The 24,665-nt window shown below is 33.6% G+C and overlaps 1 protein-coding gene across 1 annotated transcript in view; it reads right to left on the bottom strand.

Annotated features, from left to right (window-relative positions):
* Positions 1-5,005: 5,005 nt before the first annotated feature.
* GALNT13 (polypeptide N-acetylgalactosaminyltransferase 13) overlaps positions 5,006-24,665 on the bottom strand; it is a 613,112-nt gene continuing 593,452 nt past the window's right edge. The window contains exons 12-13 of the mRNA XM_025404576.1: positions 20,263-20,397; positions 5,006-8,582 (exon numbers count right to left, since the gene is read on the bottom strand). Coding sequence (XP_025260361.1) covers positions 8,442-8,582; positions 20,263-20,397 — 276 coding nt within the window. The 3' untranslated portion in view covers positions 5,006-8,441. The remainder of the gene's footprint in view (positions 8,583-20,262; positions 20,398-24,665) is intronic.

The following is a 24,665-nucleotide window of genomic DNA, read 5'->3' as shown; positions in this document are numbered from 1 at the left end:
AGCAGACAGGGGATCTCATGGAGAATTTAGTTGTGATCAAAGCTAATGAGTTCCCATGTAGATATCTAAGAACAAGTATTCCGGTAGAGGCCCTAAACCAAGGACATACCTGGCTTGTTCAGATCCACAGCAAGGACAGAGTGTTTGGGATGAAGCGAATAAGGGGAAACATTGTGTGGTAGGAAGTCAGAGAGTTAATAGGGGCCAGATCAGCATGCAGTGTGTTTGGCTCTTATAAGGACATAGCCTTTTACTTTATGCAAAACAGGAAGGCACTGGATGATTTTGAGCAGAAGAGAGACATATCTGGGTTACATTTTATAGCATTATTCTGGCTCTCTTTTAAACTATTTTTTTTAATATAAATTTAAGGCTCTCTTTGAGACAGACTATGGAGGAGGCAAGTGTGCAAGCAACTGGGAAACCAGTCAGGAGACTCCAGCTATAGGTTGGTTGGTGGTTCAGACCAGGATGGGAATAGTTGAGGTGTAAAGTAGTGGTCAGATTCAGCAAACACTGTCAAGGTGGGATCAAGGAGATTTTCTAATAGAGAGATTTCAAGGATACCAAGATTATTGGCCTCAGCAACTGGCAAAATGGAGTTGCCATCAACTGAGATGGAAAATCTCTGGGTTGAACAGATTTATAGGAGAAGGCAAAAAGGTCAGTTTTGGACACACCAAGTTTCAGATGTCAATGCAAATTGAGAAGGCCAAGGACTGCACCTCGAGGCACTCCAATATTAAGACATGGAAGAAAGAAGGGAAAGCTTAGCCAAGGAAATGGGAAATCACTGGCCAATGAGGTGGAAGGAAAACCAAAAAAATGAAGAAAGTATATCCAAAGGAGGAGTTGGTGAGCTGCTGAGTCAAATGTTTCTAAATCCACTAATGGAAGCTAGAGTTTCAAAAAGCTAAGTATGTGGGAAGAAATGGATCCTCCACCCATTTGAAGTGCTTTTATATATGCAACTTAACTTCATGTCATTGTTTAAAAGTCAAAACGTTTCACAGGTACATAGAGAAAGGAAGCTGCAGACTCGGGGCTGAGAGCACAGGTCCGGTTAGTCTTAAGGAAGCGTATGTTAAATTCTGACCTTGATTGTTTAGACAATGTAGATCTCACAGCCTCCACCTTATATATATTATCATGTAGTAGATAGAGTGCTTGCTGCACCAAGTTCATGTGTTTTGTATTGCAGAGAAAACTGTAAAATCTGTTTTAGATGTTTGCATGTTTACCTAGGTTTTTGCTTCAAAAAATTGGTGAAGAGACTTCTGTCAAAAGAATTTCAGTAGGCTACCTACCAGCTCTTTCCCACAGTGGAAGCAGAGATTGGTGATTAATATCCTCTATCTTACGGGGGGGGAAAAGTTCATTATATCAGAAAATGAGTGAGTCAGCGGAAAGTCTACCTGATAATGTCCTTGGCTGAGGAGGAAGAGGAAAGCACCGTTCTGAGCATAAGAGCTCACATGCTGTTTCTACCAGGTGCTGATGAAAAGCAAGACAGGGTAAGTTATGGATCTATCAAAACCTGAAGTGGGTGGGGCTCTTTTATTAGGTTATACTTGAGCACCTGATTACTGCTGGAAACGTATGCTGTGCGTGGACAAGAGTAACCGAAAAGAGAGTAACAGGGTTGAGTATCTGGAGTCACACTTGGTTTCCAGAAAGCCAAGAAGGGACATTTTTGTGTGTAAGACACAAAATCTAGAAATGTCCTTTACACTTGCTGACAGTTATAAGTTGTTGAAAACTAACAAGGCGTTCATGTTTGCAAATCAATGGACTTCTGAACAGGAAATTTCAGATCCGTCTCTTCAGAATAAAATTATGAAAACAGATATTAGAATCTTCTCTCTTCCCTTCCCTCTCCACCCCTCCCCTTCCCTCTCCTTTCCTTTCCTTCTTTTCTTCTCTATTCTTGCTTCTCCCTTCCTTCCCTTCCTTCCTTTCTCCACCTTGGAAAATTAAATGCTCTTTTTGATTATCTTGGTGGTTAAGACTGAATAGTTGATCCTGGGGAGTCACTGTGCTGTGGAGTAGGCTGCTTCTCTCCATCTTCCTCTCACCCTGGCAGACTGTCTTTTAAGATTTCAGTCTTAGAATCTGGGTGTTGGGTATGGCCTATATTCTGAAAAATCGTTTTTATCATTGATATGAGACTTTTAAATTTTTCTATTATTAGTCATTTTTATAAAACAGAAAGAAAAAATCCACCTCAAATCATTTCAGAATCAAAAATAAATACTTTTAAATCATGCATATTTTTGTGTTTCTATTTTATATATTTTGGTAACAAAATTATGCTGGGAACACAACATTTTCTTGGTGCTAGGAGATATTCATAGGCACTTAATCATTTATTTAAATAATCTACAAACATGGAAGTTAAGCATAAAATACTGATGTTTATCTATTTGAAATGTTACCCATTTAATTTCAAAAAAGGCAATATATACCAAAGGAAAACTAAATTGGCATATTTTAATTCTACAAAAATGTATAAATATTTAAATTTACAGCAAAAGAACAATTATATCATCTAGTAATGCTTACAGTATTTAAAATGTGTCATTATGCACAATCTACTGTTATAAATGTTAAAGCACTAGGTGCCAAGCATATATCTAAAACATTTTTGAAATTACTCCTTTCTAGCTGTGGCTACACTGACAAAAACAACAACAACAACAACAACAACAACAAAAGCTGAAATAGAAAAAAAAACCACACACACACACACAAGAAACAAAAAAACACATGTAATCATTCTTTTTTTCCCCCTTGTGCTATTTTTAGCTGAAATTTCAGTACAACTGGAACCAAGCAGCGGCTTACTTTCATTTTCACACCAATTGAATGCATGATGAAAATCTCATTTTAAAAAAGTGTTATAGCCTTAATCATCTAATTTTCCATTCTCATTCTAACTCTTTAAAAACAGAATATTGAGTGATTTGTTCTCCCCAGCTAAAAACAAAAACAAAATAACTTTATATAACATAACACAAGTATCGCAGAAGTGGTCTTTATCTTAAAGGATCCTTAAGAAAAGAGCTGCCCTGAATTCACTAGTATTTCAGAGGGATTTTTCTTTTAAAACACATACAATGAAAAGTGTCTTTAGAATTTATTGACCAATATAAAAGAAACTGGGCTACAAATATACACAAATTATTTAAAACACATTGCTGGTGCTCATTCAACACCGTAAATTCATACACAGCTGATATTTAGTAGCAGTTCGAACATGGTGTAGTCACAACACATGTGTCCATGTACTACATAAGAGGGGCTGATTTCACCTATTCCATATTTTGACATATTGGGGAAAATGGGCAGAGGTGGAATCCTGAAACACAAACTGCCTTAAGATCTAATTGAATTTTTGCTGCCCAACTGAATTGGAAATTTATTCAAGATTTGCAGCAGATATCAGCTATGCAGCATGACAGCTATGGATGGTGACACATCCATGAAAAATCTGAATTTCTAAAATTCTTCAATTTGTGAAATCAGTACACTTTATAACTTAAGAATGCATACATGTTTTGCCTCCTCTGAGACTAGATTTAGCATCTGTAAATGAGATGCAAGTAAAATGGTTGTGAGCAGATACAATCATCATTTCTTAAGTGGTAAAACCATGTGTGGGGGAGACAGTATTTTGAGGTTTACTGAACCAATTCAGAATATGTTCCTAACCTCCCACCGAATTTTTTAAAAGGTAAAAACAGTTCTGTTTTAGTGTAGTTATTTTTTCTCTCTCTGTACACTTTTTTCCCTTTTATTTATTAGACTGTTTCTAAGCACCGTGGCAAAATCAAATTTATGGATTGTGTTTACTAGAGTTTACAGAGCTCCACTGGGAAGCCTAGAAATCTCTGCTGATTTCACTGCAGTCTTTGAAGCTCCATATCATAGAACCTACCCAGTCTTCACAGTAATAGATGGTCTAATTCTCTGTGCAAGCTGTGGGCCAAACCCTACTTTTAACTTGAAGATAATTAGAAGGAAAAATGAAAGTGAGTATGTTCCATTAGTTACTACTGAAGAGGCTTTGCTTCCCTGAAACCCAGTTTGCCAGATAATGATTGGATGTTCCTGTAATCATGTTGTTTCTTGGTAGTTTATTTCTGCTGTAGGTCTTAGTGCTTGTATTATTTTAAAGAACTAATTTTATTTAAATTAGTAGTAAGAATTTAAATATTTCTAAAGAATCAATGTACTAGTCAGAAACTTTCTTTTTTTTTTTTTTTGAGACAGAGTCTTGAGGCTGAAGTGCAGTGGTGTGATCCTGGCTCACTGCAGCCTCTGCCTCCCAGGTTCAAGCAATTCTCCACATCAGCCTCCCGAGTAGTTGGGATTACAGGCGTGTGCCACCACATCCAGCTAATTTTTGTATTTTTAGTAGAGACAGAGTTTCGTCATGTTGGCCAGGCTGGTCTCCAACTTCTGAACTCAAGTGATCCGCCCACCTCAGCCTCCCAAAGTGCTGGGATTACAGGTGTAAGCCACCGTGCCTGGCCCCATAACATGTCTAATGAAGATATTTTTCTCATTATTATTCCATTTCTGTAATTTTTTGAGTGACAGTATTAGTTTACATTAACAATAAGGGGTCCAAGCAACACAACTTATAGATATATGTGTAATCATAGTAGGTGTCGCCGAAGTAACCGCTGAGCTAAAGCCAGCCCAACTTATAGATATATGATCTTTAGAAAAGTTATATTACGTATCTGGGTTTCAGTCTTATTATCTATAAACAGAAAAACTAAGACAACGTCATCTGTAAAGTCCTTTAAAAATCTCTAATCGTGTTTATTCCATTGACTGCACTTAGAAGATAAATTTAGTAATAATTCTTATGAAATCAAGAAAATACATACTTTTTAAGACAATATCTCTTTAAAAGTCAAAATCGTATACCTTCAGGTGGCATTGGACACAAAAAATAAAAATTAAAACTAGTTTTAGCTTAATGAAGCAACTTATGTAATATAGCAGCATTTTAATAAAATATCATATTTCATTTCCATAAGGCAGGATATTTTATCCAGAAAATAATATATAGTCCACAGTTTAATGTGAAGAATATTACGAAGAAAATTATAACTTGAAGACACAGTTATTGGAAATCCTGTCTAAATATATTAGCCTTTATTTTAAATTTTAAAATACAAAAAAAGTATGATACAGTAACACTTAGCAACTTTAACACACATTTTTCAGTTCGTTAATTCAAGAAATGTTTAAAGAATATATATGCCAGAAATACCAAATGAACAAAACTGACAAAGCCCCTGCCTTCATGGGACTTACCTTCTAGGGCATGTGATGGGCATGTTTGGGGCTGGGGAGGGGGAAGTGCAGACAGAAATAAAGAAGCAAACTTTTAGATTGTCAGGTACAGGGGATAGGGAGGGCAGATGGGAGAAGGGTTTGTCTTACTGATAAGATAATATTTGAACTGAGACCACTAAGGGGAGCTCTCTGGGGCAGAGGGAACAAAACACTAAAGCGGGAACTTTCTTGGGAGCCATAGTGGGGTAAGTAAGAGGCAGAATAATAAGAGATAAGAGATGGCGTTAGAAAAAGGTGGAATTGTATCTGTGTGTGTGTGCATGTGTATGTATGTGTGGTGAGTGGTGTGGATGTGTAGAGGGGTAACACTCATGAAGGACCTTGAAGGCCACTGGAGGGAGAGGTCATTGGAAGATTGTGAGCAGGGAAATGACACAATCAAATTCATGGTTAACAGAATCACTATGGCTGGTGTATTGAGAAAATATTGTTCAAGACAAGGACTAGGAAATTAGGGAACTAAATAATAAGCATATTGCGATTAAAAAGGTTAGAGGTAGTGACACCTAGTGGATGTGGCGGCAAGTCATTCTTTTCTAGTTACATTTCAAAGGTAGCATCAAGGGAATTTGCTGTTGGATTAGATGAAAGTTGAAACAGAAATGGAGGAGTCAAAAGCAACTTTCAGTTTTTGACCTGAGCATCTGGAAGGTTGAAGTTGCATTAACTGAGATGGAGAAGACCACAGAAGAGATTGGTTTGAAATATGTCAGTCTAGCTCCATAAATAAGGGATCTATAAGACAAGTGCATTATGAATTCAATCATGGTTTTAACTTTTTGTACTGAAGACAATAAACATTTTTGAAAACAAATTATATGTTAGTCATTGCTTTCTAGTGTTGGGTGTTTTATATTTTAGGCCACTTTTTGTTAGATACTGTAATGGCATGCGTTCAAGCCATCTGAAGAGTCTTGAAAAATTATTTTCTAGCATGAAACTCATGTAGTTTTAGTTTCTCACCATGACCATAACGAACTTTCACATATTTAAAATGCTGCTAAAATGTTTCAAGTTCAGCTTTGATGGGGTAGCTGTATTTATAAAAATTTGCCATTGACCATTTTCTACGTAACATGCATTTTGACTGACAAATCAATAAGTGGAACATATGGTATACATGAGTCCTTGAGAGTTGAAGCTTTTTCAACTTAAGTAATAATGCTGTGCAGGGTCTTTTTACCTTAGTCAGGAGAAAAGGAAATGAGGGGAGAAGAGGAGTGTAAAAATGAAAGATGGGAATTTTACACGAGGCCTCAATGGACTTGAGAGGCTGCTAATAATTTAAGGCAATGGTTCACTGCCTCTTGTGAGTCATAGCCTTCTTTCCAAGTTTGCTGTAAGCGACATACTCCCACTTCAGAAAAAAAATGCCCTGATATTCAACATTTTGCTTACAATTTTAGGAAAGTCACGGATTCCCGGAAAGCTCATGGTGAGGGGAGTCTATATTTAAAGAGCAAACCTGAAATGCTCCAGGTTGCAGATTCTTCCCTACAGTTGTACCAATAAAAAGTCAAAAGAGGAAGGAATACCAGTTGCAAAAATCATTTAAGATTTTACTGACAATCAGAAAGTGTCCTCATTTTCATTATAAAGCAGTGTATGTGCAAGTCAGAGACATAGAGAGTTTGTATGCAGTCAGAATGATTAATCCTTTCTATAAGAGCTTTTTAAGTAAAGATGAGGACCACAGAAGTGGAATCTTCTGCTCCAGAAAACACTTCTTCCATTTTTCCTCTCGAATTTCTCTTAGCTGCTGAGTGCATTTATAATGAATAACATACATATATAGGGTAACTCTATGAGCATTTTAAATGCTGTCAAATACAAAAACTTATTAGCAAAATTCTGATTTTTTTTTCCTTTTCATGGCCTCTGTTAATGTATTTTGAGCATAAAGGGTTTTAAGATGAGAAAAGAAAATGTGAATCTAGCCTAATTATAACTATGTTCCTCGGACCATAATATATGGCAAACAATATATAGCAGTTTAATTACAATAAAAGCTTAATGAATGTGTGTTGAGTTTATTCCCCTGGTGATAAAATTTTTAGATATTGGAGCATAGCACTGAAAGGTATTCTTTAACATAGAAAATGAAAATGACAGTGGTGACCTAACTAAAATCTTTAAGTGCAATAGAGTTAAAAATTAAGTCTAAAATTCTCCCTTTCACCTACAATTCTGTACAGCATCAGTGGCATGCCACTGTCTATAGAGTGAAGAGAAAAGGGATGGTAGAGTTTGTGGAGACCAAGATTTTGGTTAAGAATTGAGTTTCCAACATAAACTCTGGAAGCAAGATTGTTTAGCTTCAGCCTGTGTTAGGAATAATTGCAACCCACTTTGAGTTCTCTCACAATGATTGAAGCACTGCGGATTAGACTCGTCTTGTTCCCCTCAATGCTTCACGGATTTCTTTTTTTTATGTCCTTTAAATTGAATTTAAAAATTTTCCTTCTCTTTTTTGGATTCACATTGGTTTAAATGTGATGCTTCTGTAAAGGCTCTATGAATTCAATATCCAATGTAATGTTTTTCTTTGTCCAAAACTTGGAATATTTTGTAGGATGAATTCACCATTCAGAAATAATTTAATATGTGGCCCTGTTGTAGACATAGAATTCAAACATGTTTCCATGAAGGATCGGTAAAATGGGTGAGTTTATAAAGCAACTGATAATATTTCATAATGAAGATGATTTTATAAGGCATTTACATTATCTCTTTCAATCACCATGACAACCAAAAATAAAATAACCTCCAATTAACGCTATGACATGAGTGCAATAAAGATTTTTCTTAAAGCAAACAGTTTGTTTTACAAGTTGTTCTGTTGTTTAATAATAATTTGCTATTATTTATATTTTTATGTGCTTTTATCGGATACAAATTTTAGTAGGGAAATAAGCAAACATTTCTAGAAACGAATTAGAAACAATTGTGTTTTAGAATACTAAAAGGATTTTTAAAACTTTCAATTCAGCAAAGTCAATATTTTCCCCCAATTGAAATAATGGAAAAACAAAAGCGTAGACACTTTCATGGCTTGGAGGACATGGTCTTCATGTGCCCAAGGTCATGTTCCTTAGCAGCCACTGTTGGGATCTGCTTCCACTACAGTCCTGCATTGTAGGCACCATTTTGTCTTCTTCAGAAGGTTCATCGAGACATTGGTTACTGTTAACATGTCGCAACGTGAGTCTCTGTAAAAGATAACCAATAATCAGTGCAGCTTATTTCATCTTTAGCTTCACTAGCACATCAGATGAAATCTGTTCTCTAAAAAATCCTTTATGATTTTTTTAGTATAATACACTGTGATAGGTTTGTAAAAGGAACTGTGCACAGGTGTCCCTGGATTAATTATTATACAACTTTGACTGTTATGAAGTCATCATTGTCTAATATACCTTTATTTGCAGATGGTTAAAGAAACTGGCTGACATTTATCAAGCGTTGCCAAGAATTCAGGCTCCTTTGCAAAAAGCCCATTTGTGAGCTCTGAGTTCAGTTGAGGACTGCAAATATTAACAAGCTTTTGTAAAAGCTTAGTTTTCTTAGGCATGTGTTATTCAGTAACCATTTGGTAAACATGCAAATAGATGGCACAGCTGTGACCCAAATGAACAAAACTGCTAGAGATGTTCCCATTTCAAAATACTAAACAAGCTATAGTATCTGTGACTGTAAGACATTCATTGTAGAAAGTGATTATCAGAGCAAAAATTAATCTGTCTTACTTGATAAAATCTTTACAGTAGTTTGGTCTGTATTTTTAAGAATCTTAAAAATATAACAAATAAAAACAGGGGCATGATGATCATATATTTTTAAACATTATATTTATATTTTGGTTTATTCATAAATTCCAATAATTGTATGTTAACCAGTCATTATATATCTTCTCTTTGGCATCTTTACGTACATTGGAAATCACATTTTTGGACTTTTCAGATATACATTTTAAATCAACATGATTTATACATACTAATTATATATATTTCTGCTATTTCATGGGCAATACCTAGGACCATATTATATGGAAACCTCTCCAACCAGAAGCGAAGTATTTGAATGTATGAGAGATAATTTGCAAATATATCTTGAAAATAGCACTCTACTTTTTTTTTTTTTGCAAATTACCAAAATTAAAGGTAAACAAAATGGTTTTTTTTTTTTTGCCTCTTGATACTACATTGAAAATGGGATGAAAGTAAACATAAGAGGTGGGCAATAAAAATGGTAGAGAAATAGCAGCCAGACGATTGTAATTTGTTTAGATTAGGACTGAAAACATCGTGGCCTGCACTGTTGTAAGAAACGATGGAAGGGAGAATAGGTTTGTGGTAGAGGAGGCCTAAGAAACAGCAAGCAGGAAATTAAAAGAGCAAGGCAATTAGATGCAAAGGAGATTTCAAGATTGAGACCTTTGTTGTTGCTCTTTCAAAACATGGAATCAAGTTATTTACACTAAAAAACAAAGAAAGGAATAAATGGCCAAAGATAGGCAAGAAGATGGCTGATTTACACTTATGATGCCAGAAATTCAACCAGTAGCCAGCTTGAAAAAATAAAGATACATAACGAAAACAATATATATTTTTTCTAAACAGTTCTAGTTTAAAATCAACAAAATGGCTTAATTTTTGTTACGTACCTGTGGTCCTTTGTGTATATATTCTCTTTCAAAAATATAACTTACCATTGCATACTTCTATTAGATCCCTTTTTTAAAAAAGTACGATTTTTCAAATATCACATATGTTATTGCCCATTAAGCTACCCCAGAAAGCACTGCCAGTGTCTTATTGCAGTCGATCACATATCATAGTAGTTGAATGCTTTGATCAATTATCAGTTACCTTAGTTCAAAATATAGCACAGACTTGAGATTTTTCTTTAAGGATCATGTGAATAGATGTTGTCAACTGCACAAATAATAATTTTAAAAACAATAGTTTTTATTATTCTTTCTAAACAATACATGATTTATTTGAAGGAATTCACTAGTAGTGAAAACCCACTGCTGCAGAGACAAAGAAACAACTAAACACTTCTTTATAGTGCAGTGCAGTAGAAAACCAGACCTTTTAGGCTCAGGTAAATTCCTGTCCCTTATTTACTAGCTGTGAACACTCAGGCATGCTTTGAATTATTCTGAGGAATCATGTTCTTTGTCAGAAAATACTTAGACTTAAACATGCTTACAAATATCCTTTTTCCCTTTTTTTAAAAAAATTTGACCTTCAGTCAACTAACTGGAATCCCCTGGCAACCTCAAAAGGGTAAAAATGTTAACTACGTTTCTAGCCTACATTGTTTATGGTAAAAATGAACTCTGATTGATAAACGGCATCTGCAACTGATAAATTGCATATATATACTAACAGAAAAGCAATCTGGGCTTTTCTAAGTGCAGACTTCTAATTCTTTATGTTTTATTCGGTTCCTGGAAGCTAGGCCTATGGAGTTGTTACAAGGAGAGATCATCTTCTGTGAGGCCAGTAAGCCAGGATGGTTTTGACATCTGCCTGATGTGGATCTCATCTCCTTGCAACAGACTGTCACCTGTGGAGAAGGCTATAAGAACTGCTAAGGGAACTGCCGCAATTTCTCCTATGGAGAGAAGCACTCTGTGGTCTCTGCTCTAGCACTCTATAGTAGACTTGTGAGAATAAAAATTTAGTTAAACCTAAACCTCCTCTTTTGGCACTGCATATATCAGGTTTGATTGCTTTGAAAGCAACTAAGATAATACACAAAAATTGCTTTGTATACAAGTTTTCTTTGTGCAAAAGACGTAGACTTTTCCAGCTTTACCAACTCTTACATTTGGAATGTCTTTGAATGGAATATAGTTCTAATTAAAATAGTACCCCATGTGTTGTCCCCTCTCCATAATTTCATTCCCAGCCTTGTTACAAGACTTCTGAGCTCAATTGTTTCCTCCACTAACAATATTTAAGTGGTTCATCTGAACCAGAAAAATGCCCCAATCTTCCTGTGTTCTCATTGTAAGGTAAGGGACAAAGTAAAATCCTTTATTTTTTGGATAATAAACCCCTTAAAACTAAAAGGTAGGACATGTTCTTATTTGCACTCTTTAGAAGAATTCCCTATCAGTTGACCTGAATAATGATTCATTTTATTGCTTACTGAAAAGATAGTCACAAATCATACAAGTGAGAGATAAAAGATACAACTTAAAAAAAAGTATTATTTCACTTAGGCAACCATAAAGAAATGCTTAGAAATAATTTTCTTTATAAAGGTATTGAAAAATCACATCTTAGTCTTTAATAATGCGCTTGCTTAGTGTTTTAATTAAAATAATAAGATACTTTAGAAAGGATATGCCATATTTGCATTTAACCAAAGTATCTGAATAAAAAGAAACAAAAATAAATGATTTTGTTGTTTTAGAAACAATCTTTTTTTGACCCTGTTAGTTTTTTAATTGATATTTTTCAGATCTGATGATGCAGAACCTGTTGTCATATAAACATGGCTATAGTTCGCCTCAAAGAGAGTTAATATGTCATAATACAGTTCATCAAATATATTTATGCATATATATGTTTAAAATAAAGAAAAAATCAAAAACATACCTACTCATTAAGGATAGACTAAACACAACTTAATATATGCAGTCCCCAAATTAATGAGTAACTAAGAAGTAAAAGACAGAGAGTTAACTCCATGGAGAAAAGGTACATAAAAATTTTTCTTAACCACATTTTAAAGGAGTTTCCAGATTTCAATAACTGAACATAACAAAAATACTAAAATTAATAAAATCTGCAACACAAACCTCCAAAAATCATTAGAGAATGTAATCAGTAGAATTCCCAAAAATATTTCTAAAAATTTCCATTCTTGTATAGTTTCTTAGTAGCCATTTTTGCAAAGTGCTATCATTACAGGTTTCCACTGTAGGATGCTGGGAGCCATCAGCTACTTTGTTCACTGAGAGACAAGACTGGGTGATTATATGAAGAAGAGTGTGGGTCTGTTTGACAAAGAAAATAATGAATAATGACGAAATCAAGTACAAAGACAGTAATAAATCAATCATCCTAGGCAACATGCAATTTCTACTGGATAAAGATGGAAGGCACATGTCACAATAATTGCATCCATGGAGCTGTGAGCCACATTTTTTTAGATGGCTTTAATATCAACCCTATAAGGAAGGAGTAAATGAAGATAAGACTGAGAATATGGAGAGGGGCTTAAGATTAAATGATGAAATATTTTTGGCAAAAGATTATTTTTAGATATAAAAGATTATATTCTCAGCCTTCATCCTAGTAATACAATGCTTTTTAGTACCAGATGAGTTATTTGCGAGTAGATATTCAAAATAGTTGATTAGTCCAACTATGGCCCTTGGCCTCCTCATTCTTACACTCTAAAATTAAATAATATCAGGGACAAATTTGGAGGATAATTTAGCTTTAAGGCTTTACTTTGAACAGTATGGTACTCAAATTGCTCCCACTTGTGTTTTACAGGGCTAACCTGGTTGTGTTCCACATGTACATTGCCACCTTCGTTAGATGTCAATTAGAAAGGCAGGTAATGAAGGGAGGAAAAAGAAAAAGATCAACTCTTAATCTAATTCTCCAAACAGTTTCAATTAATTAATTTATCTGTCTGTTTCTTGCTCTCCATCTATTTCCTCTATAGGAACATAAGCTCCAGGAAAGCCACAGACTATGGCCACCTACATCTTGAAGCTCAGTGCCTGCCCATGGGATACACTAAGTAAGTCTGGTGATTCAAATGCTTAGTACAAGACCAGTGCAGACAATAAATTCTGTTAAAATTAAGCTACTTCTCTCAGTCAGCTTAATGTACACAAATTATTGGATTAATGTTTTCAAGGATTTATCTTCTATAGTAAAATAGTATATAATTTGTAAAGAAAGAAAAAATAACATTTTATTCATAGTATTGTTAACTATGTAGTTGATATTAAAACTGTAACTATAAATAATATTGTTAACTATATAGCTTGATTTTTTTTAAGAAGACTAGTTTATATTTTTGTTTCTTTTTTTAACCAAACATGAATTTTTCCATCATACTGTTTAAAACTGCTAGGCTAGATCATCCTCTACCCTCAGTGATATTTCTTCTTGAAGTGAACTTTTCTTGGAAAATGCCATTTTAACATCAAAGATATTAGTGTAAATGATATTAATTTCATTTGTAATATAAAAATTAATTTTTATGACATAAAACAAAACAAAAATGATTTTGCTTACCCTCTGGAAACATAACCCCAGGGCATAAATACAACATAGAATTTTCATTAAAAAACATACCTCCCAAAAGTGTTTATCAAATGAATGGCCATGAAAAAATAGTCAAAGAACTTTAATTCCAGGTACTTATAAAAAGCCATAGGCCCAGAAGAAAAATTACAAATCTTGTCCTTATTGAGACAAAAATTATTTTTCATTTAAAAACACACAAAATTATTTAGTGTCTTCATTTGCTTGAAAACAAAGCATAGTTCATTTATTTCTGAGTATACTGTTTGAAATGATAACAATTATTAATATTGTGTGTATCTTCTAATAATTTTATGAATTTATATAATTGAGGTCATATAATCAAATATTCCTTTATTCATGTTGTGAGCATTTTTTTCTATCATTAAAATAATCTAAAATAATCTAAAAACATACTATTAAGAAACAAACTATTTCTCTGAAATGAATTTGCCAAAATCCATTTAACTTTTTTATTTGCAGGGAATATCTTTCCAATTTGGAGCTATTGCAAATAACAAAAATATATTGTATTTCAGAGATATTTGATCAATATGTTGATGTTCAGAGATATTTGCCATTATTTGTAATACATACAGATATAACTAAGGGTTGATATGTATGTATAATAAATAATGGCAAATATCTCTGAACATCAATGTCTATATCTGTCATTATTTCTTTGGAAATGATTCTTAGAAGTGAAATTGCAAGGTCAAATACATGAACATTTTAACACATATTAGCAAAGTTCTTTAAAATATATCTATAACAGTAACTTTGTAATAACAGCAGCAGCAGCTAACACTTCTTGTGCTTGCTATATGTCGGGATACTATATGGGTATCACTGCATCTTCACCAATATTACAAGTTGCTGCTAAAAACATTTCTTGCCGTATTGATAGGATAAACAAGAAACGAATACAATAACACATAAAATGATTTTTATGTATATATGTTTTTTAAAAACTTTTTTTCCATTTTCTTTGGCTATGTTTCTACTATGCTGTTTATTCAAGTCCTTGCACATTTCTATATGTGGTATACTATTTTCCCTTCAAAAAGTACAGTAACTAAGGGTTGATATGCTCTTTATTAGGCATATCAACCCTTAGTTATATCTGTTTTTGTTGCACATGGCTAATTAGTCTACTTTTGTTTTCTTTTAGAGAAATGGTCTCACTATATTGCCCAGGCTGGCCTCAAACTCCTGGACTCCAGCAATCCTCCCATCTCAGCTTGCCAAGTAGCTGGTACTACAGGCCCATGCCACCGCATCCAGCTATATTAACTCAATTTTGAAGACAATGTGACATCCAGGCTGACATGCAACTTACTGCCAAATATATTTTCCTATAGCATATTTAAAATATTGAGTAGAAAATAGGATCTAAACCCTAAGCTAGTATTGAGTTTTGTTTATAATACGGCATTACTTTATTGTTCTCCTCTAGAATGTAAAGCCTTGGTATTTCCTGTGATGTATAATATTTCAATCATAATATAAAAATACATAAGAAAAACATTAATGATTCCTGCCTTTATATATATTTGCTTGTTTGACTAACATAAAATGTGGCATGGAGCATCTAAATTTACCCTTCCAAATATATAATTCCTACTTAAAGCCAACTGGAATCAGGCTAAACAATTTTAGTGACAAAATAAAAGCCATTAATATTGTAAAATTAGGCCATACCTTGGCATTAAAAGTACTAATGTAAAAAATAGATATTTTAATGAACTGACTGCATAGTTAATTTAAGAGCCAATCGCACAGGTCTCAGTTTAAAAGTTGGTATACTAAAAGATTAAAATAAAACCCACTCAATTATGTTATTACATATAATAATATACAAAATAAGTATAAATTTGGACTACTATAGATATTTAATTTAATAGCAAAGATAATAGGATTTCTTCTGTTAATCAAGCATAGAATAACAATTAAAAATTAATATAACAGTTATTACTCAAAACATTAATTATGATCTCCAGACAAGGTAATCTATGCATTCAGTCAAATAGAAATATTATAAAATAGGAAGTGTAATCATTTAACATATAGGAACTACAAATGTGACACTAATCTATTGAAATTCCTACTCACTACTTCTAATAAGAAATCACAGCTATGGGTCAATAGGAATATGGAAAGGTGATACCTGTGTAATGCACACAGCCTTCAAAAGGTAAATTAAGCCATTGTTTTTCTTAGGAATGCTACACAGGGGAATGGTTGGGATGCACTTAAAGATGACTTACCTTGAAATTATAATCCCATTTACCTGCTCTCTAATAAAGGTAAATAAAAGATGGTAGTGTAAGTCAAGTCTAAATATTAATCTAACACATTTTACCTATGGAAAAGCATTCCTTATATTGTGACTCTGGAAATTATTTGATACAGATGTACATAGAATTCACAACAAGTATTTTCTAAGTCCACTTGCTCAGTCACATGAAAAATAAGAGTTATTTTTAGCATCATATTTTTCTCCCTTTTTTTCTTTGTTGCATAGTGTTTGTTGAACGTAAGTGTTCTGATCCAAAATTAGATTCTCACACTGTATGTAGCTGCCTAGTTATTCAAAAAGAAATGTAATTATGTGCATATATCATAGAAAATATTCTAAATTGATTGGAACACAATTGTAATGTTCAAACAGAATATAAGAACACCTGAATAAAACAGAATGAATGGATGACAGAACTTTATAAAAATAATTCTTAAAATGTTTCAGTGAGATGAATTTTTTTCTTTTCATTTAATGCTGGCAATAGACATTTCATGGCATAGAAGGGTTTGTGAAATTTATTCAAGCCTCTAGACCACATAGGTATCCTACAATTTTGCTAATGATGCCCAGGATGCCCTCAATTCAAACAGGTTAGGCCATATATAAGATGACAATGAACTAAATTCATGGTTATTTACGAACTATTTAGTTAGGGGTGTGAGAAACTACATTTGAAATCAAAGTTGACCAAAGAAGTGCATTTATTACTAACATGTGCTTAGTTTCATTCAATTACAAGGATAAACAATTACGAGTATGTATAGCTGAAGCTTGTAAGCAATTAGAGCAAAATGACAAAGTAGTTTTATGACTGCTTATTTAGCTAAATAGACCATATTTATTGTAGAACATCTTTCTTACTATTAAAAAAATGAGAAATTTTGTGTCAATAAAATTTGGTATAACAAATAACTGATAGCATTTAGTTATTCCATTTGAAATACTGTATATTAAGCTTATTATATCATAACCATTGAAAGAACCGAATTATTTCTAGTTTTTTGATAACATTGAGAGGCAACGTAGTGTAGTAGAAAAATTGCTGGATTTACTGTAAGAATCTGGCTGTGCAAACTTAAACGAGGCATTTACCCTATGCTTCATTTTACTAATGTGAAAAAGAGAATATCTGTCTTATAAGACTATTGTAAGAATTGCACGAGAAAACAGATAAATATGTGATGAACTTTATTCCTTCTCTTTTCCCCCACTCACCTAAGAAGTAAACAAAACCAAAGTAGCTGGATAGATTCCAGGTTTTGACGCTTCATGACACTGTTTCCATTTTTCTCTGGATATTCCAACAATCCTGCTCCTATTTATGACTTTCTTTTCTAAGATTGAAAGGACTATGGGAGATAAGGTGATGGAATATTTCTGCTGTTCACATGGTGAGATTCACAATTATACTGATAGCTAGCTTGCTTGGAATACTTTATTAGGACCTGAATTCTAGATCTGCTGCTAGCGGCGTAATCTTTGTGCTTTAGTTTCCTCCTGATAAAGGCTTAAAGGAGAGAACTTTAAGGTACGTTTCAGTTCTGTAATTCTGTGAACTCCGACAATTTTTATTCTGCCTTGAACCTGCACCACCTCAGAGATTTTTCAAAGAAAACTTTTGTCCTTGCTAGCAAAAGATAAAGAATTGAGTTAAAGTAGTAAGCAGCACGCATTTTCTTTCCACAGGTTGGAATATGAGAAGAATAGAACCACTGAGCAATTATTCCTCCTTCTCATCTCAACACTTCTTATCCTTTTGCTCCCTTTCCCTCTCTTTGCTCCCCTCTGGAGGCCTTGCCATTTTCCAAATTGTATCCATGCCTTTTCCTAAATTTGTAATATTCTTTAATCAGTGTATAAAAAGACTATGGAAGAGACATAGATATTTGACCCTGTCCTTTTCAAATGTAAATGTATATATGAATGATCGGAGATTTTGTTAAAATACAGATTTGGATTCAGTATGTTTAGCATGGGTTCGGATCCTGCATTTCTAACAAGTTCCCAGGTGATGCTACTACTCCTGGAATCACCCTGTGGGTAGCAAGGGGTGGAACCCTTCTGTGACCTAAAGAAACCCTAAATGTAAAACTTAAAAGCATAGTAATAAATGTTATATTTCAATTTTGTTAAAAAAAATCCTTGTTAACACCTTCTCAAAAATAAAATCACCTTTCAAAGCTGAAATTTGCAGAAAGGCAATGTATTATTCCTACAATTGCTCTATTCTCATGTCATTTATTAGATTATGATCCATTCATTTTTTAATTTAGCAAAGTGGTGTCATTAGACAATGTAAATATCACTAGTTAATTTTGAAAACATAAATATATATGAGAATTTAATTAAGCTATATAATTCAGATGATCAAATTATTTAAAATAAAAATTTCTCAATATTTATGGCATTTTATAAGCTTTTCTGTGTGTGTGTTCCAAAGTCAAAGTAAACATGACACAAAATGTTATAGTGCTCTGAAATACTACAACAGATAACTACTAGTCATCCAAAAGAGTAAATTTATAGAAATCATTTATTTATCTTAGGTGAAGCTACCTATTTTTTTCACTTTTTACTTAAAATTCCTTAGTATTCAATTGCATTGCTACTAGCTGACAGAAAATGTAAACAAAATATACACGTAATTGCTAACAGTAGTTATTTGAGAAATGAAAGAATTTGAGTTATGATATTGCTCACTCAAGAGTTATGGAAAAGTTTAAAGATTACAAGTGGTATTCTAAAATTCCACACTGCTTCATTTTATAAAAATGCATATGATCATTCCCCTTTCTTAATAAATATATTCTAGATTTTCTTATGTTTAGCATAAGCTCAGTAGAGTCCCAGGTTCCTGGTAGAAACTAAACAGTAACAACAACAAGAACAAGTTTTATTTAAAAATAAGTATCACTTATAGGATTTCTACTGTATCTGTACATTTTACTGCATTTTTCCTCATAGAAGAGATAGAGTACTGATGAAGGATTTACCTATATGTATTTTGCAAAGGCACTGTTTTCTGTAGGCTTAATGTCAAGGATGGCACCAATAAATAATAGTTGAAGAGAAAAAAAGACTGGTGGTCAGACAAGGTGAGTAAGATACAGCGAAGGCAACAGCATCTTAATAGAACACATTGGTACAACATAGGAAGAATTCTCAGTGTTTGTCCTCAATTATGGCTCAGAAGATGATTTTGTGTCCTACGATCCTGGTAACATTGTATAAGTTTTAGACCCCAAATTAACCCTACATAACCAGTTTCAAATCCTATAAGAATTCAGTAAGTTTTTCTAATATTCAACTTAAGAAACTACAGAATCATGCAAATATTAAAATGACATTCAAAAGGTTTTTAAAAGGTCTTGTTAAAATATCAACAATGCCAAAACACTCTGTAGATTGGTTTTTAAAATGTTATTCTTGTAGAAAATTTTAGGCTTGCATGGAATACTGCATCTGTGAAACCCATTTACCTCTATAGTAGTATTTATCTTCTAAGCAGAATGAACTTTAGTTTTCCTTTTAAATAAATCACCTACCACTTAATAATGTGGGAAATGTAACACAGAAGACCAATTCATTTTGTTAATCATAAAAGAAAACTGAAAGAAAGGAAGCTGTTTTCGAGAGTAAGTTTCTTTATGCAAAGGAAAATATTTCTTTTTTATTAGCTCCATCTGATGGTTGATCTGGTTTTTACACACTGCCTGGAGATAAATTTCCAACAGTAATTTTGTTGTTTTCTCTCCCTCTCCTCTGTCAGAAAGGTGTGCTATATTGAGAAGAGGCTACTCAGCTTTTTAGGTGACTAATTAGTTTACTGAATTCTGTGAAATACTTATAATTGTAAACAGTAAAGAAATCTTGTTAATCTTGTCAGATATTGTTCCTTCCAGTTGAGGAACATAAATGTCAGTGATTAGTGGTATAAAATTTAAAATTTGAAAATATGTACATATTGTCAATATTATCCTGTATACACATCTTCATACAAACCTCTCAGTTAGGCTTAGCTTACCCCTTGCCTAATTTATGTTTGGCATGTACATGGAGATACAAGTTGTCATACACAAAACTGATTTTATTGTCCTCATTCATATTTTATATTAATGGACCAATTTGGCAAAACCTGTTTATATGATATGCCATCCTAATGTGACCGATATGAACCTGCATGCTTAAAATCTAATTCTGCCAATGTAGATAAAAACCAGCTTAAGATTTAAATATTGAATGTTGAAATATATAACTGAGCTCAAGCATCAAATAATAAGTAAATTAAGGAAAATACTATACCTCAGCATCATATTCCCATAACTGATTTCCTCTCATATGGTGGCATTTTAACATGATTACAGGTCCATTGAGTCTAGAAACATCCAAGCACAAGTCATCGGTTCGAATTTCTTTGTCAGCAGTGTAAGAAAATACCTGAAAATATAAAATTCAGCTAATAAAATAATATGTACATTTTAAAATGTTACAATAGAGCAGTTCTATCCATGGAAGCTTTCATATCAGATAAACTTGTATTTTCAAATGATTGCTAGTATGTTATCTTGAGACAGCTAATTCATCTCTTTGAGTCTTTTTTCTCAACTGTAAAATAGGGACAAAGTCATCTGTTTTATGATGTTTTGGTGAGACCTCAGTTTAACAAAATAAACTTTAAAATACCCACTATTTGCTGGCACTGTATTTCTTGCATGATACTTGCACTATAAAGCTCACAATAGGTTAAAGAAAATATAGTTTGCAAACTGCATGGAGCTTAATGAAGGGCAGTCCCTGTTCCTACCATCTTATGACCAGTTCTCCAATTCTACAATGTCATTCTTTCATATAGAAGTTTAAATCTTTCTTCTGATAACATAAGTACAGTGTGTAAATTTTATTAAATATTGTCAGTGAGCTTCTGAAGGTTGTAGAAGTATCTTCTCTAGAGATCTCATTAAAGGTAGGCTCTACACTTATCTCTTTAATATGGTTTGCCTAGGCTTAACTACATCAATTCTTCTGAAAATATCCAAGAAATGTCATGGTGGATTATGGACTCTTTGTTAGATAATTCAATTGAACTATAATAATCTTTATTATTTTGTTCCTGGTGTGAATAATTTATTTACAACATTGATTATTAAAGTTTCATGAGTTTTTTAAATTATTTTTTTATTTTTAGATGAAGTCTTGCTCTGTCATCAGGCTGGAGTTCAGTGGTGCAATTTCGGCTTACTGCAACTCTGCCTCCCGGGTTAAAGCGATTCTCCTGCCTCAGCCTCCTGAGTAGTTGGGATTACAGGCATACGCCACCATGCCAGGGTAATGTTTTGTATTTTAGCAGAGATGGGGTTTCACTATGTTGGCCAGGATGGTCTCAATCTCCTGACCTCATGATCCTCCTGCCTCGGCCTCCCAAAGTGCTGGGATTACAGGTGTGAGCCACCGTGCCCAGCCTCATGAGGGTTATTAAGCACATAATTATAGAATGTGTTTTCTTCTTTTAGCTACGATAAGCATTGTTCAGTATTCTGTGGGTTTTTCTTTCTCCTTGCTATGTCAACAGAAAAGATAACGAGAAAGGTCATGTCAGGGTCTTTTTGTTTCTCAAAGATATCTGATGAAATTGGAGGAAGTCAGCTTTACAAATAATATAAACTCTGGAGCTCCATAAGCTGAACGAGTTAGTCTGGGCAGAGTTGCCTCTGCAGCACTGCTTCTCAGGACTTCTATGAAAATCACAAGAAGCGGTGAGAGGAAGTGGAAAAATCAATGATGGAACACAAATACCCTCTTCTGTCAACCACTGAAAAGGAAATTATTGGGGACTGGTTCGGTGACTCATGCCTGTAATCCCAGCACTTTGGGAGGCTAAGGCAAGAGGATTGCTTGAGGCCAGGAGTTTAAGACCAGCCAGGGAAACATATAGAGATCTCATCTCTACAAACTATAATTAAAAGAAAATTATCCAAGCATGGTGGTACATGCCTGTTGTCCCCACTACTTGGGAGGCTGAAGTGGGAGAGGCTGACGTTGGCAGATTACTTGAGCCATGATCACACCACTGCATTCAGTCTGGGTGACAGAGCAAGACCCAGTCTCAAAACAACAACAACAGTGGCAACAACAATAACAACAACAACAAAAAAAACCCAGAAAAATTTTCACAAAGGTTATACATTTACTTAATATACAATTTTGAGAAATGTGAAGTACATTTAATTGAATTATGCAAAATATATCACAGACTTCATGTATTCAATTCACAAATATATATTCTAGCTTCATTACTTTTTCATGCTCATATGTTTTTATGAAGAACATCTGGTCACCTAAGAAGAATAACATAAAAACCCATCAAACAGAAATATTCATATCCTCCCCAAACAGTATTATTTTAAACACAATTACAAACTTATTTAATTACACAAGTGAGAATCTTAAGCTGAGATGATAGGATTATTTCAATACTCAAAGATAGCCTTCTACATTAAAATTGCTTCCTTTTAAAGCGACAAATGCCAGTGTAAAAGGAAACCTCATAACGTCCATTTCAGCCTTAATTTTCTAATGGCTCAGGCCATTTTTATACAGTATATTCTTCTCGAGTGTCTTAAGATAGTTTGGAAACAGTACCTGTTGAAAGTTTTAGAGAGCAGTCTACCACATCCCTTGATCCTCAATTTCTAATTTAGATTCAGTTTGTGGTCATTAGAGCTATCTTAAGTAATTTACATTTAAGAAAGATATATTTGTAGAATAGTTTATGTACTTACATGTGTATATAAATTATATGTCTGTTAAATTATTTTTTGGCCTTTGTACTTGAAAAAAATTAACGGATGTTAAAATATTTGGCTTACAAGCAATTTTTGTTAAAAACAATCTGTTGATAATGCTTCCTTGTTTTTCTTGGATTAATGTAAAATCAGGATTAATTTGTTTTTGTACCTGAGAAATAATCTCATTTTTATGCTTGTTTCTAGGATGTTTTTTACTCTTTATAATAACAAAAATCAGTGCATGTCAGTATATACATATCATTCTTGAAACCTAATCTGGAAATTATTAGGTTTGAACTCAATTATTTATCATTTATATCTATTAGTTTTTGAACCCATAATTGTCATTATTAAATTTTTTCATATCTACTACTGTAAAAGGTTCATGAAATTCACTTTGGGTATACTGAAAACATTATATGTGAAATACTTTGCAGAGATTCTGGCACACAGACAAAATTCAGTAGCTGATATTTAGAGTTATTATTCCCAGTCTTAGAGTTAATCCCAAATTGAGGATTTCTATCCAACACCACCAAGAAATTTTAGTATAAGGGTCCAGTCATGTTTGCTCTTGCCGTCTGAGCTGAGCCCTCGGCTGCTGTACAAGTCCTGAGGGAGAGTTTATAATACCTGATGACAGATATTTCTGATAATTTAAGCATTGTATTATGACCCTGTAGATTAACTACTTATGAGTTCCTTTATGACTTTGGGGACAATCTCCGAATCTCACGCTGGATTTCCTAGGAGCAGCTATTCCCTACAGCTGTTGCTTGTTTTTCCGTCTCACTACTCCACAGACACTCTCAGTTAGTATGTGTAAGGCCCAGCCTGTCCTTGCTGTGGTTGAAACCTTTATGCCTATGTGAGTTAAAATATTTCAAACCTGAACACCAATGAAGCACTTTACTTTAAACTATCAGGTATGTTGATAACTACACTATACAAGATTGATTCATTCACTAGTAAAATCTCATTGTACATTCTCTTAAAATAATGGAAACTATTCTTCTTCCTTTTCTGATTATCACTCAAATTACTTTATCATCGGTTACCAATACTTAGTAAAGCAGAACCGAGTTACATGAACCATAGATTTAGCATATGTTTCCATTTGTTCCAGTGCCAGCCTGACTTTAATGACAATTAATTGGTTCAAAGTCTAATCACTTTAATTAAGCTAAGGTGACTAGAAGCAGGGAAAAACAATCAATCTCTGTGGCTTTCCTTCCATTATAAAAGAGGAAACAGGGAGGAAGTTAACATTAATTGAACACTACCTTTTTTTAAAAAAATGTGTTCTATGCTTCATATATATCACAATAAATTTGCTCTATTCTTTTATTGTGCAATTGCATTTATATTTCTATGAATGTATACCAACTTACAGTATTGCAAAATGTAACAAATAGAGCTCTTTACATGAATCCTATGGATTTAGTAATTTATAGTGCTTTTAAAATTCTGTTTCACACTTAATGTTCATGTTGTCTAATCTGTAAAATTATGAGCTATCTAGTATCACATATATTCTTATGTAATCCTTCAGTCAAGCTAGGTCTACAAACAACCATTAAAATGGCCATTTTTTAAGTGAACTCTTTTAATCTCAGCTATCTTATAAGATGATGATAATGATACAGGTAATAATGTCTATGCTCCAGTTTATGGACCGTGTTGATTATTATGCCTTTCAAAACTAATTACTCACTGTAACAACTCAGTTTTTATTGTTTACTGTTGTGTTAGTTCACTACGACTGCCATAACAAAGTACTATGGACTGGGTGGCCTAAGCAACAGAAATTTATGTCCTGACAGGTTTGGAGGCTGGAAGTCCAAGATCACGATCTTAGCAGAGCTGGTTTCTGCTGAGGCCGCTCTCTTTGGCTTGTAAGAGGGATCTTCTCCGTGTGTC

The sequence above is a fragment of the Theropithecus gelada genome, chromosome 12, assembly GCF_003255815.1.
Source record: "Theropithecus gelada isolate Dixy chromosome 12, Tgel_1.0, whole genome shotgun sequence".
NCBI classification, from domain to species: domain Eukaryota; kingdom Metazoa; phylum Chordata; class Mammalia; order Primates; family Cercopithecidae; genus Theropithecus; species Theropithecus gelada.
This window is presented reverse-complemented; position numbering and strand designations above follow the sequence as displayed.